At 38.3% G+C, this 13,204-nt stretch overlaps 1 protein-coding gene across 1 annotated transcript in view; it reads left to right on the top strand.

Annotated features, from left to right (window-relative positions):
• LOC306758429 (retinal-specific phospholipid-transporting ATPase ABCA4-like) overlaps nt 1-8,928 on the top strand; it is a gene marked incomplete at both ends in the record, with an annotated part of 42,016 nt that extends 33,088 nt beyond the window's left edge. The window contains 14 exons of the mRNA XM_079243757.1: nt 1,086-1,263; nt 1,495-1,610; nt 1,851-1,998; nt 3,719-3,842; nt 4,101-4,230; nt 4,381-4,501; nt 5,331-5,393; nt 5,811-5,917; nt 6,423-6,564; nt 6,806-6,940; nt 7,239-7,342; nt 7,480-7,572; nt 7,733-7,982; nt 8,812-8,928. Coding sequence (XP_079099883.1) covers nt 1,086-1,263; nt 1,495-1,610; nt 1,851-1,998; nt 3,719-3,842; nt 4,101-4,230; nt 4,381-4,501; nt 5,331-5,393; nt 5,811-5,917; nt 6,423-6,564; nt 6,806-6,940; nt 7,239-7,342; nt 7,480-7,572; nt 7,733-7,982; nt 8,812-8,928 — 1,828 coding nt within the window. The remainder of the gene's footprint in view (nt 1-1,085; nt 1,264-1,494; nt 1,611-1,850; nt 1,999-3,718; nt 3,843-4,100; nt 4,231-4,380; nt 4,502-5,330; nt 5,394-5,810; nt 5,918-6,422; nt 6,565-6,805; nt 6,941-7,238; nt 7,343-7,479; nt 7,573-7,732; nt 7,983-8,811) is intronic.
• Nucleotides 8,929-13,204: the final 4,276 nt, after the last annotated feature.

Genomic DNA, 13,204 nt, shown 5'->3' on the forward strand with positions numbered 1-13,204 from the left:
ATTAGGGAGAGTCGCACAGAAACTCACAAAAGTGAGAAACACCTTGAAACAATCATCATTTTATACACTTCCTAACAACTTGTCTGAGATGGGGGATTTACCAGATTCAGTCCAACTGAATGGGTCACGGATTGCTGTGCTAAGTTCTTGCATTGTGGAACATATGAACCTCAATGGGTCTTAGATGTTGTGAGCACCGTGCTTCAGTGTTATTATCTGTAAAATGCCACAGAATTCAACCTGAGTTTTAATTTACTTACACAAGTTATCTTATCTAAATAATTGCAAAGATGACATCAGTTACAGAAACAAATTTACTTTTACATAGTCAGATTAGTTAATTGAAAGATTACAGTTTAAAATGATTTCACTTGCTTTGATAAAGACCAAATGGTTAAAAGAGCTAATATTTAATTCAATATTCTAGTACACTTTTGCTGTAACATCATTTTGGGTAACATTCATTTTATTCCAGAGTTTTAGTAAAAGAGTAGAACTGTTGCTTGGAATTTGCCTGTGGCCTCAGAGGAGGTGATGTACTGAGACCTGACCAACTAAAGCAAGCCCAGATCAAAACAATACCACCACAGACTTGCACTGTAAGTGCAGGAGGTTGGTGCAGTAATACGATGTTTCACCTTTATTCATCCATCAGGTTTTAATATTGCTCTGCATGGTTTGTTTAAGTAGTTTCAGCAACCCCCCTCCGTTGTTTTCTTTGCTTTATGCCGTCCAGTAATTTGACTGTTCAGAAACAGATTGATTTCTTTTCTACAACTGCAGCTTGTGTCTTATGAAATGGTTGCTTAAGGGAAAAGAAGCTATTCCCTGCATGAAGCATTAATTACAACAGAACATTTCCAATAGGAGGCTCTTGCCTGTGGTGACAGTTTTTGGCCAAGCAGCTTACCATTAAAGTGGCTGGTGTAGCACAGACCCTTCCTCTTGTTAAAGCATTTTTCCAGCTGTTATAATGAACATGGTTTCCTCTGATAATTCCATACAAGTGTCATTTTTCTTGGCTGAAATGTTGTATCATAGTAAAGAAACAGCAAGAAGTTTTTGTCTGTTTTTTTTTTCTCCAGGCTGACCACCTCTGTGGATGCTGTGGTGGCAATTTGTGTTATCTTCGCCATGTCTTTCATTCCTGCCAGCTTTGTCCTCTACCTCATTCAGGAGCGAGTAACTAAAGCCAAACACCTCCAGTTTGTCAGCGGGGTCAGTCCATTAGTTTACTGGGTGGCCAACTTCTTCTGGGACATGGTAAGTGAGGAAAAGATTGGCAGAAAATGCCCCAAAACTGAATTTTTTTACTGGATTTTATGAAAGCAATTCCAGTTTTGCAATGGTAAAGGTAGATATTTAAGGCTAAAGCAGAGGCTTGATATATAAACCACTTCAACCTTAAAAAAAAACCTAAACCTTATTTGTTGGAATTGTAAATATTTTATTATTGTATTTGCTCACTCTAAATGTTTGCCCCCCTCCCCCCAGTTGAACTACTCTGTCAGCACTGCAATGGTGGTCGGTATTTTCATGGCTTTTGACAAAAAGTGCTACACATCAGAAACCAACCTGCCAGCGCTGATAGCGCTGCTGCTTTTATATGGGTAAGCTGTTGCCTTAATTTATTTTGTTTAAGGTACATTTTGAAAACAATAAGGTTGGAGTCATAATTATAAAAAAGAGAAAAGACAGAAGATAAGCAATAAAATGCTAATTGTGCCTTTGGGATAGTTTGACGACGAGCGCGCCTAAACAGTCCCAGCAAGATGTCTCACTTCTGAGGAAAAACAAATATATCTTTAGTTATTGTTTTTAACTTAAAAAGACATATTTCCTGCCTTCAGGTGGTCCGTGACACCGATGATGTACCCCATGTCCTACATATTCAGCATCCCCAGCACTGCGTATGTGTCTCTGTCCTGCATCAACCTGTTTATTGGCATCAACAGCAGCGCCATCACCTTCATCCTGGAGCTTTTTGAAAACAACCGGGTAAGAACATGTTGACAACAAAACATTACAAGAAACTATAACAAATCAGGATCAATTCTTTGTTCTACTGAACTTAAATGTTTTCTGTTTTTCACTATCAATGATTATTTTAAAACTGATTCGCTTGTATTAATCAGTTTGGTACAGCTCTGGCAGTTAAATCCTTTTTCATGTGTATTATTTCTTTATGCTGCTTCCTTTGCTGAGTATTAGCATACATGGAAAGCGAACAGACAAACCACAAGGTGCATCAACAAATACTTTTTCTATTATAGTTGTGCTGATGTGACATGACAATCAGCGGTCATGTTGTCACCTTCTGACGTCATTCAAATGTTTCCTTTGACCATTATAAAAAAGTTTTTTATAGTTGAATACACTTGTTTGCATTTTATTACAAATGATGCTAATGTTTGTAGACATATGCCCAAAAAGAAATCGACAAATGAATGCTAATGTGAAAAGGTTTAGTTTTCAAAACATAGATTATTCATATTTGTCTGCACTCAAGCTGTCAGGAACGATAAAAAATGAATTATTTAAGAGTGCTTTGGGTGCTAGAAGGCAAATAAGTCTGTTGTAAATTTAATTTTTAAAAAAGCAATAAGAATGGTAAGTACAAGAAGACAAAGCCTGTGTGTGCGCTGAAATTTATTGCAGTAAATGTGGAAGACACAGCAGCGTTTCCACTTCAAAGCAGAAATGCACGACATGTGGAGCTGGACACCGAAAGAAGCTGGCTGAATTTCATCATTATTGCTTAAGGTTGTGACCTTCCTACTGTGACCAAAAAATACACAGCAAAAATCAAACATTACATACACACAGACTGTTTAATGAGGTCTGAGGAGAAAAGGACTCACAGATACGTAGAGTTGGTGGGAGGACAGAGCACAAACACGGGAGGTGGTCGCAAGGAAGCATTAAATCTGGATCATGGGAGACAAAGATGGCATCTGCTAAAATGATCTGTCAAGTGTTTTTAAAGAAAAAGAGGAGTGAGACAAAATTAGGTACAGATGCTGTTCTCATTATGACCTGATCAAAGCATGGGGAGGGGTTCTCCACCAGAAACCAGATGGTTGTCTGCGCTGCACACCTGTTCTTCACTTCTCCCACAACAGATGAATCACAAGAGAACCAATGGAAGTGTACTGAGCCATAGTTTTTATGTGCTGATATATATATATATATATATATATATATATATATATATATATATATATATATATATATATATGTAACAAACATTTAACCTTGTTGAACAAGTATACCAGAGATGTTAACATTTTCCTTTTTTTTCTACCTTTAAACTGAACTGAAAAAAATGAACATTTCTAACAGCAAATGGAGTCTTAATATAAGAAAATACTATTAAATACTATATAATACTATTATACTGGAGGTGCAGATCACATGGTGCACACATGGCCTGTTGGTTTTTGCTTGTTCCATACATTCATACTCAAACTCTAAAGCTTATATTTGATAGATTGATGTCATACATAAAATGCAATACTTTCCACTTAGAAAACTGATATTTAGCCAGAAGTACACTACCAGTCAAAAGTTTGGACACACTTTCCCATTGGATATAATAGAAAATTGTGTCCAAAACTTTGAATGGAAGAGTATTTCTGGCAAACTATTCTCATTTTGACTGATACACATGTTTACATGTTGTTGTAAATGTAATATTGGTGTGTTCTTGTGCTTCCAGTCTTTATTGGTGTTCAATGAGTGGCTGAAGAAATGCCTGCTGGTGTTCCCTCACTTCTGCTTGGGGCGAGGACTGATAGATATGGCCATGAATCAAGCTGTAACTGATGTTTATGCTCGGTTTGGTAAGTGCTTAGTCCTATCCTACAGTTCCACTTGATAAAATTCATTCCTGCATGCATTTTCCAGTGAAAACGACTGACCAAATGTGGCAACGCTGTCGCAACCATCCCGATGATATGAGCTTTTCTCATGACAAATGACTCAGTTAAGTTAAAGTAGCCCTCACTGTCAGGGGAAATTATGTTTGTTCAACTTGTGAAGTGCACTGTGCAAAATCTCATTTCATTGTCTGAGAAAAATTATTTCATTTTTATTTCCAGGTGAAGAGTACACGATGGATCCTTTCCGATGGGACTTTGTTGGAAAAAACATTGCTTTTATGGCAGTGGGAGGCTTTGTGTACTTTATCCTCAATCTTCTCATCCAGTACCGGTTCTTCCTGGACCATTGGTAAGAATCTCACAAAAAATATAAACCTTGAAATTAATATCGGAAAAGTAACCAGTATTTATTTTGACATGTGATCCAAAAAGTGATACCAGACAAAGCAAATCTCTGTTGCACAGAAACCTCCCATATACACTTTCCTTTATCGCTCAGGTTATCAGATTACAAACAGACTCCAACACAAGATGAGGATGACGATGTGGCAGCAGAGAGGGAGAGGATTTATGATGGAGGGAGCAAGACAGACATCCTGCATATCCGGGATCTGTCCAAGGTAACAACCAGACTCAACCATGTCACCTCATCAGGATATTTACATATGAAATAACACTTGAGACTGTAATAATATGAGTCAGACACATTATGAAATCCCCAGACAGGTGAAGAGAATAACATCTCGTTGCAGTGCAGTATTCTGCTGACATTTAAAAGGATGTTGCAACTGTACTTTGCAGCAACATTCACTCAGACTTTGCTCCACAGAACAACACTTGTTGAGGGCTGCAGCCCCCACCAGCAGGTCAAAGCTTCACAATGTTGCTGGAGGAATGAGACAAAGACTCCAACCTTAAAGTTTCCTAAATTGCAAAGTGGTCATGCACCTGTAGGGTGCACCACAAAACAAATTCCAAGATGCCCCATCTCATAGCCCACAGGAACCAAAAGATGTACTGCCTAAGTCCCAGGAAATGACAATACAATACGTCCTCAAAAGCAGCATCACATGGGTGAACAGTTTTAAGCTGGTTGTGTTATCATGGATTAGTATATGTTTCCAGGTTTTCTCAAGAACACTGGAATAAAAATAAATTATTCATCAATTTGAAATTTACAAATATATTCATATGTATACTTCTACTTTCTTCTCACTTTTGTATTTTTTTTAATAATAAATTTCATATATATATATATATATATATATATATATATATATATATATATATATATATATATATATATATATATATATATATATATATATATATAAATAAAAATTAGAATTATTGAAGAATGAAATATACTTCTACTTTTTTCTCACTTTGGTATTTTTTATAAATTTCCTAAGAGCAGATTATTACTGTTTCCATGCCTTCTCTGCACAGACGTATGTGGGCAGAAAGAGGGCAGCTGTGGACCGGATTTGTGTGGGAGTCCCTGCAGGAGAGGTAAAGTCACTGAGTTCATTTACTCTGTGATCTGCTTCTCTCTTGTCTGTTTGCCACATGCCTCTGTGTTTTTGTCTTTCCCCGGGTAAACATATATATTCATTTAGCCTCTAGCTAAAGAGTAAAATGCACTGTGCTGAATTTTTCTCCAGTCTTGTTTGATCTGCGAGACTTTGCTCCATTTCTGTTTTAATGTTTGCATATCTCTTACATGAGTGTTTGCACATGGTTATTTTTGGATATCTTTAGTCATGTGACGCAAGATCAGATACTAAAGTTTTACAGGAAGGTTGCTTTTTTTTTTTTTTCTTTTTTTCTGTAGTGTTGTTTTTTCTGCTGCGTGCATTGCAGTACTGTTTTAGCTTTGGAGTTTTTTTGTGTCCTTGCATTGAAAGCACGGTTGTCTTTTCTTGTTAGTGCTTTGGTCTTTTGGGAGTTAATGGAGCTGGAAAGACGACAACCTTCAAAATGCTGACGGGAGACACCGATGTTTCCTCTGGAGAGGCTACTGTGGCTGGTTACAGGTACATAGCGTCATAGTACCAAACAAGACAAAACCAAATAAATAAATAAAAACTTTTCCCTGCATGGTGACACAATCTCTGTTAAGAACTGTATTTATAAAAATACTTTCCTCCTGCGTCATCCTACTCACAGTTCTAGATGGGTGACTAACTACTGTAATGGTTAAGTGAGTCAGACAGTTTGAACACAGGAAGGTCAGTCTGACATAATCTGTGTGATAATACAATCTGACTATGATACAAACAAGTCATTGCTAAATAGAATATATACAAGCAAATCAGACTTGAGTGTGAAATAGTTTGGTAAAATGTATCTCTTTTAGGAACCTTAACGGCAACAGCAACGCATTAAATGTCATCATTATAGAGGATTTTTTTTCCTCACAGCTCTGTTTAAATGGCATTTAGCTCTAATGCCATTCAGAAATATTCTATAGTTTCTATTTCCCGTCATATTATATGGTTGTCATGTCACTTATATGCTTTTTGTGTGTCTCTCTGAAAGCATCCTGACAGAGATCCTTGACGTGCACCAGAACATGGGATACTGCCCCCAGTTTGATGCCATCGATGAACTCCTCACCGGCAGGGAGCATCTCTATCTTTACGCTCGTCTCAGAGGGGTACCCGAGTCAGAGATTCCCAGAGTGAGTGGGACTCCTGCTGCTTCACAAATTGATCTGTCTGAGGATGTTTTACTCTGCTACACAGATGACAAGATCTTGCTTTTTAGCTAATATTTTGTTTACCCTCCTCCCTTTTCACTATCTGTTAATTAATGCTTGTTTTGTCATTTTCACTTTGTTATAGCACTTTTTTTCTATGAAGATTTTACTCTTAGAATTACATTGTTGTGGCTTCTAAACACAGCTCCTCGTCTTGCTGCAGGTGGCAGAGTGGGGCATCCAGAAACTGGGCTTGTCAGAATACGCAGGCTGCTGTGCAGGAACCTACAGTGGAGGCAACAAGCGCAAACTCTCCACAGCTATCGCCATGATTGGCTGCCCAGCATTAGTGCTACTGGTGAGTTAGCCAATGATGACAAGCTCCTGAGCCCATTGTTTGGTTTTTTTGGGGGGTTTTATGCAGGGATTTATCAACGAAATGGTGTATGGATCCAGATGGGAAGCCATATGGGTTCAGTGGAGCCTGGCCTCGAATGTTTTATATGTTGGCAAGACACTGTGCAGTTCAATTCTGACTGGCATAAATCTGTGATTTTTGCCATATGCTGATAGAGATAAGGACTTGGTCTTTATTCATGTGGAATTATGTGCTCAGAAAGTCAAGTTTGCTGTTTGTTTTGTGGCTTTGCGTTTAGGATGAACCCACTACAGGGATGGACCCGCACTCTCGACGCTTCCTGTGGAACGCCATCATGAGTGTCATTCAGGACGGCAGGGCCGTGGTGCTAACATCACACAGGTTCAACATTTAACAATCAGATGAATCCAGCAGCAGCTGCTCATGAAATTGTGAATTGTGAAATTATGATGTATTTCTCATAGAAATGAAATAGCAACAGTAAAAAATAGAGATGGATTGTGTGTGTTGTCTACCAGCATGGAGGAGTGTGAAGCTTTGTGCACTCGACTGGCCATCATGGTCAATGGGACCTTCAAGTGTCTGGGTACCATCCAGCATCTCAAATATAAGTAAGAGTTTGTGTTTTTCTGGCTTACAAACACACTGCACACAAGAAATCAACAGTTACACTATTCTTACTGTGGCTGTAAATATTAACATGTTTTTAGTTTTCAGGATTTTTTTGGGGGGAAATATATTAATTTCATGTGCTGTGGTTTGTTGCTCCAGATTTGGTGATGGCTACGTAGTAACCATGAAAATCAAGGCAGCTAAAACTGGCTTGTCCCCAGAGCTTGAGCCTGTAGAGAGTTTTATGGAGAGCTCCTTCCCCGGCTGTGTTCAGAGGGAGAAGCACTACAACACGCTGCAGTATGAGATTGCCTCATCCTCCTTAGCCAGAATATTTCAGCTGGTGGTTGCCAATAAAGAGAGGCTCAGCATAGAAGACTACTCTGTTTCCCAGACAACGCTGGATCAGGTGAGGATGAGATACAACAGTGAAAACAATTAAACACAATGCCTTTGTGTTTAGAGCATAAGGGATTGTGTGCCTGGACAAGTAGAAATGTCTTTCAGTTCCTGAGGCACATATATGTATTTGAGTAAAAGTCTGAATCTTTAAGTTTATTATTCATGAGTAGATTAAAAAAGGTATTCAACAAATGGTTTACATATAACACACTGCAATGTGGATGTGTCATGTTTAGTATATTCAACAAATATGTTTAAAAGTTGTATAAACTATACACAACTATGCATGAATGCAGGACAGCTTGAATTTTTTTTATTTTTTTTATTTTTTTTTACATATCTGAATGAATAAGGTGTAAAAAAAATCCTGAGATTATCACATTAAAAAAATAGATAAAAAGGACCGAGTTTAACAAAGAAAAAAAATTTACTTGTTGGCATCCTTTTTAATGAGAAGACCAAGATCTGTTGTAAGATCTATCTATACATACTTCAGACTAAGAAATACTATAAAACCATCTTTATGCATGGTGGCATCTTGGTTAGCACTGTGGCCTCACAGAAAGAAGGTGGCTGGTTCGATCCTTGGCTGGGGCAAGGTTTGGACAGTGGTCTTTCTGTGTGGAGTTTGCATGTTCTCCCCGTGTATGCGTGGGTTCTCTCTGGTTACTCCGGCTTCCTACACACACATATGTATGTATATATATGTATGTATTTATACTTGTTTGTGGGATACATGTATATATGTCCTACAAATAACATAAAATATGAGGGTTAATTCTTGGCATTAAGAAAAAACTTTAATCCAATCCTAAATGGATTTTGTATGATTTCAGGTGTTTGTCAACTTTGCCAAGCAACAGACAGGAGAGGACGAGGATGCCACGTTAAACAAGCGAACGGTGCGTGCGAAGAAAGACATCAAGATAGCGCCAGTGAAGAGGAAAAAATGAAGTCACCTGTAAACATATGAAGAAATATTACGTTAGGAAAAAAAAAAAAAAAAAAAAAAAAATCAGCAGCCTCCTTAATATTTTACTAGCCAAGTTGCTTGACAGAAGGGGAGGCTGTCACACATCAGCGACAAGTAGAACAGATCATTTTTACAGCTACAGCCAAACTTGACATGCCTCTGGTTGCAGGTGGGGGTTATTTTCATATGATATAATAGAAAGGCAAGCCTGTCTGACTGCACTTTGACTTTATACAATGTTACTCTGACCAACTGACTGATGTAAACACAGCAACATATTTCTGCTTAGACCGACTGGGTTGTATAAATATGTACATATCGTATGACAAATGACTACACAAGCACGTTAGAGGCTGAATATTACCTAATTGTTTATTTATTTTTATCTATATCAATGCACACTTGTCAATTTTATGTACTGTGGTTATATATGAAACATTTCACATTGGGTGTCAGACTGAATGCAAACCATGTTTACTGTTACTTTGTTCTTTTTTAGGCACATTAAAACATTTCTTTGTCTGCTGTGTTTCATATTTTCATTGTCATGTTGTCTGGCATTGTGGACTCAAAATAATACATTTTCCTCTTACACAAATTACACAAATAGCTGCTTTGAAGAAAAAAAATCCATTTTAAGTCATGTTATACACATGCTGAGCAGTCCATTCCATTGTTTAACAATCCAAACTGTTCAATGTACATGTAAAGCTCTGCATTTCTTATTTAATACTTCAAGCGTCCCTTTGCTTCTTTTGAAACCACTCTGTGGTTTTGGCAAAAAAAGGTTGAAAGAGCAGATTAGTGCAGTGGCAAAGAGACAGCATTTGCATTGTGGGGCTACAGCAAGACTGCGCTGAGTAGCTTGTTACAACCTGGGCTTATCTGACACATGGTCCAATTACTCTTCTACTGCTGCAAATGCTGGTGTCATTGCCTGAGGCCGCCCACAAGCCTGAATTTCATTGGCCACCTCCAAAAAATTGAGGGATGTTGGCACTGTGCAATTGAGGGCTGCTAATGAATTCTCTTGTGAGAATCTCATGCTGCTCTCCACCCATATGGTCATCTGAATGAGGCTGATGAGCATGAATGGTGCCGCTGTAGGGGAGCAAACAAGTCATGCAGTTACAGCCTGCGCCATGCGTTTGGATAGTGCGGGCCACTTAAAAAGACTAATATTTTGCATATCCAGACAAAAATGAATAAATAAACACATGTATGCTATCATAAGCAGAAATTTGTTCGGCTTAGTGCAAGAGTTCTGCTCGGTCTCGACATTAAGGTCATTAGTTTGAATCAATGAACAACAGAACAAGAGATTCTAATGATAAAAAAGATAGAGCAAAATGATTCATCCCTCTTACTCTGTATTCTTGAATAGTTTCCTATTTCCCATTCATAAGCACTCTTACTCTCAGTAGCCAATGCTAAGAGTGGTTCAAGTTGGCTTCTTTCCCTAAAGTAATGCTGGGAGTTGGATGTTATTTAGGGAGCATATTCTTCCTTCTAAGGAAACGTTTCAAGTCTGTAATTGATAATACTGTTGGACCGTGAAATGTACTTAAAATGTGTGTTTTTAGAATCTAAACACCTGAAATGTTTTTGTTTTCCACTGTCAGCCAGAATTCAAAGTTTTTATGTGATCTTGTTTTTAGTATGGACGGAGGTATCTGCCAGAAATGCTGGACGATTGTTCTTGATTTCAAATTCCTTTGCTACTTCCACTTCTGCATCGTATCTATCATCTAAATGCCTGCAATTTGAATTAAATTAAGTATAATTAAATGTCATCTGCATGAAAGTAGCTTGAAACTTTTAGCAAAACAACACCCAGAGAGTCAAAGTGAATTTTACCTTTTGAATATTACACGTTCAAATATAAGTAGGCTATTCGTTGGCTGCAGCACACATTACACAGCTTAAAACTAAAAGCCAACCTGCATAATTCATGTAGCCAGATAGCTCCTAATATGAGGGAAAAATCCCTAACACTGTGTAAACAAGAGATAATCTTTTTCCACTGACATGCAATAAATCAGTTGCTGAAATATGATTTTAGATGAGACTTAACTGTCTGGACTCACCTGGAGTTGACAGTAGATGATCGATGCATCTGCCACCCCCTACTGACACGGCACTTTTCAGAGGAAGAAAGTGAAAGGTATTTCAATTATTAATGTGATAATATCCAACTCTCTGGCAACATGGTGTTGTCATGGTGCAATTATTTTGCACAGTGTTTTTCAAATACAGTATTTGAAGCTGTGAGCTGATGGTTACTCTGAGACAGAGAAACGGTGTGATGCACCCTGAGAGTTCATCTATAGTGAATGCAGCATATAAAGAGATATGACTAGACTTCATCTGATGCTGATTTCCACTTAGTCTTTGGTGTCAGATGAGCACACTATGAATAATGAACTATCGTGTAATTTCTGATCGAACGATAAAAGCCTATAAAAGTGTCATAAGTATATATTTTTTAATCAAATGTTTCACCAACTCATTTGCCACTGACATGGTTACACAAGAAATGCATTCACTCACTTAAACATGTCAGTTAATGGGACACAGGAAGTCTTACGTAGATGTTAAACATATAGAAATAGTCTGCTGTGGTTCTGGTGGAGCTTCATCACAGCAGCTAGCTCTCTGTACAAGTTCAGTTTTTGAGATTAAATTGGACAAAAAAGGTTTGCTAAATTGAGGAGATACTTTTAGAAGCATGCACCTACCTGACCAAAAGTTGCTCAGGCTATCCTTTTTATTTTCTCTCTACATTCAGTTTTATTTTCAAACTTGAATGAAAATACAAAATTAGAATCACTGCAGTAACTCATTAGGATCAGCAGGCTGTTAATTATGCATTATTTATATAATAATAATCATATGCTCTTTCAGAAGGGAGAGAATAGTCTTCAGCTGTGTTTTATTTTCCCAATACAAGGATTACTGGTTGAACCTGCTTCATAGAGGAAGTGGAAGCTGATCCATGTGGGCCGCAGCAGAGCTACTGAAGACCTTCATGTTGCCAGTAAAAGAAAGGAATAAACAGCTTGTGCTTGGTTTGCAGGTACAGACATGTAGATACATGGAGGAATAGAAAAAGTTGCCTAGGTCTCAAGAATGTTTTCAATTGTATAAAGTGAAAAATGAATCCTGCTTATTGTTTACCTGAGGAAGAACGACCATGAGGAAAAGTCAAGCCTCAGCTGCTTTATGTAGGCACATCTACACCTTAACTGCTGTTTCTTGATGGCACACTCACACACACACACACGCGCACAAATCTTATGTGTCAGGGAGAAATCTGAGTAATGCTTTTGAAAAAGATATAGGGGAAATGAAGGCTTTGAATGAGCCAACACATACTGATGGAAACTGCAGTATGCTCTGTAATATGGAAAAAGGAAAATCACTAAAGTATCCCATATGCAGCCTTATGTAAATATATCATTTCAAGTACTTTCACAATGACAAAGTTGGGACAGTTTGCCATAATTTTGCAGCAGCGTCCTATAAAATAGAATTGGGAACAAGGTGGATGTGGCGCTGATGTGTTTAAAACAAGCCAAGATGGCAAACAACACAAAACTTTAAAAAACAAGAGGTCAGGCAGCTAATTCCACAAGGCTGGAATTAACGAGGCTGGCCCACTAACCCCAGCAGTTAGTGGGCCAGAGGCAGGGTACACACTGGACAGGTCAGCCGTTCATCACAGACGTACGCTCACACTCACTCCTAGGTAGAATTTAAAGTGGTTAATATACCTAACACGCATGACTTTGGATGGTGGGAGGAAGCCGAAGTACCCAGAGAGAACTCATGCATACATGGGGAGAACATGCAAACTTCCCACACTGTTGGAACCTCCCCCCAGCTGAGGCTTGAACCACCAACCTTCTTGCTGTGAGGCTGTGGTGCTGATCACCACACCGCTCTGCAGGACCATGCTTAATTTAGCATAAGTTAAATAACTACAATCGTGCTGAAATAGTTGCTGTTAAAGAATTCATGTATACTCACATCAGAGGTGTGCAAAGTCGGTCCTAGGTGACCGCTTTCATGCAGGTTTTCAATATGTCCCTGTTTCAACAAACCTGCCTTCCCTTAACGTGATCCAACAGCCAATGAAGTTTTGCACAGTGAGTGATTATTTTCCGGTGTGTTGGAACTCTCTTGTGGAGAATGTATGTGCATGGGACAAAACACTGTGCCACATTTAAAGTAGTGAGGAACAGAATAAGGTTTTG

This window comes from Telmatherina bonti, assembly GCF_933228915.1.
Source record: "Telmatherina bonti genome assembly, chromosome: 7".
Lineage (NCBI taxonomy): Eukaryota > Metazoa > Chordata > Actinopteri > Atheriniformes > Telmatherinidae > Telmatherina > Telmatherina bonti.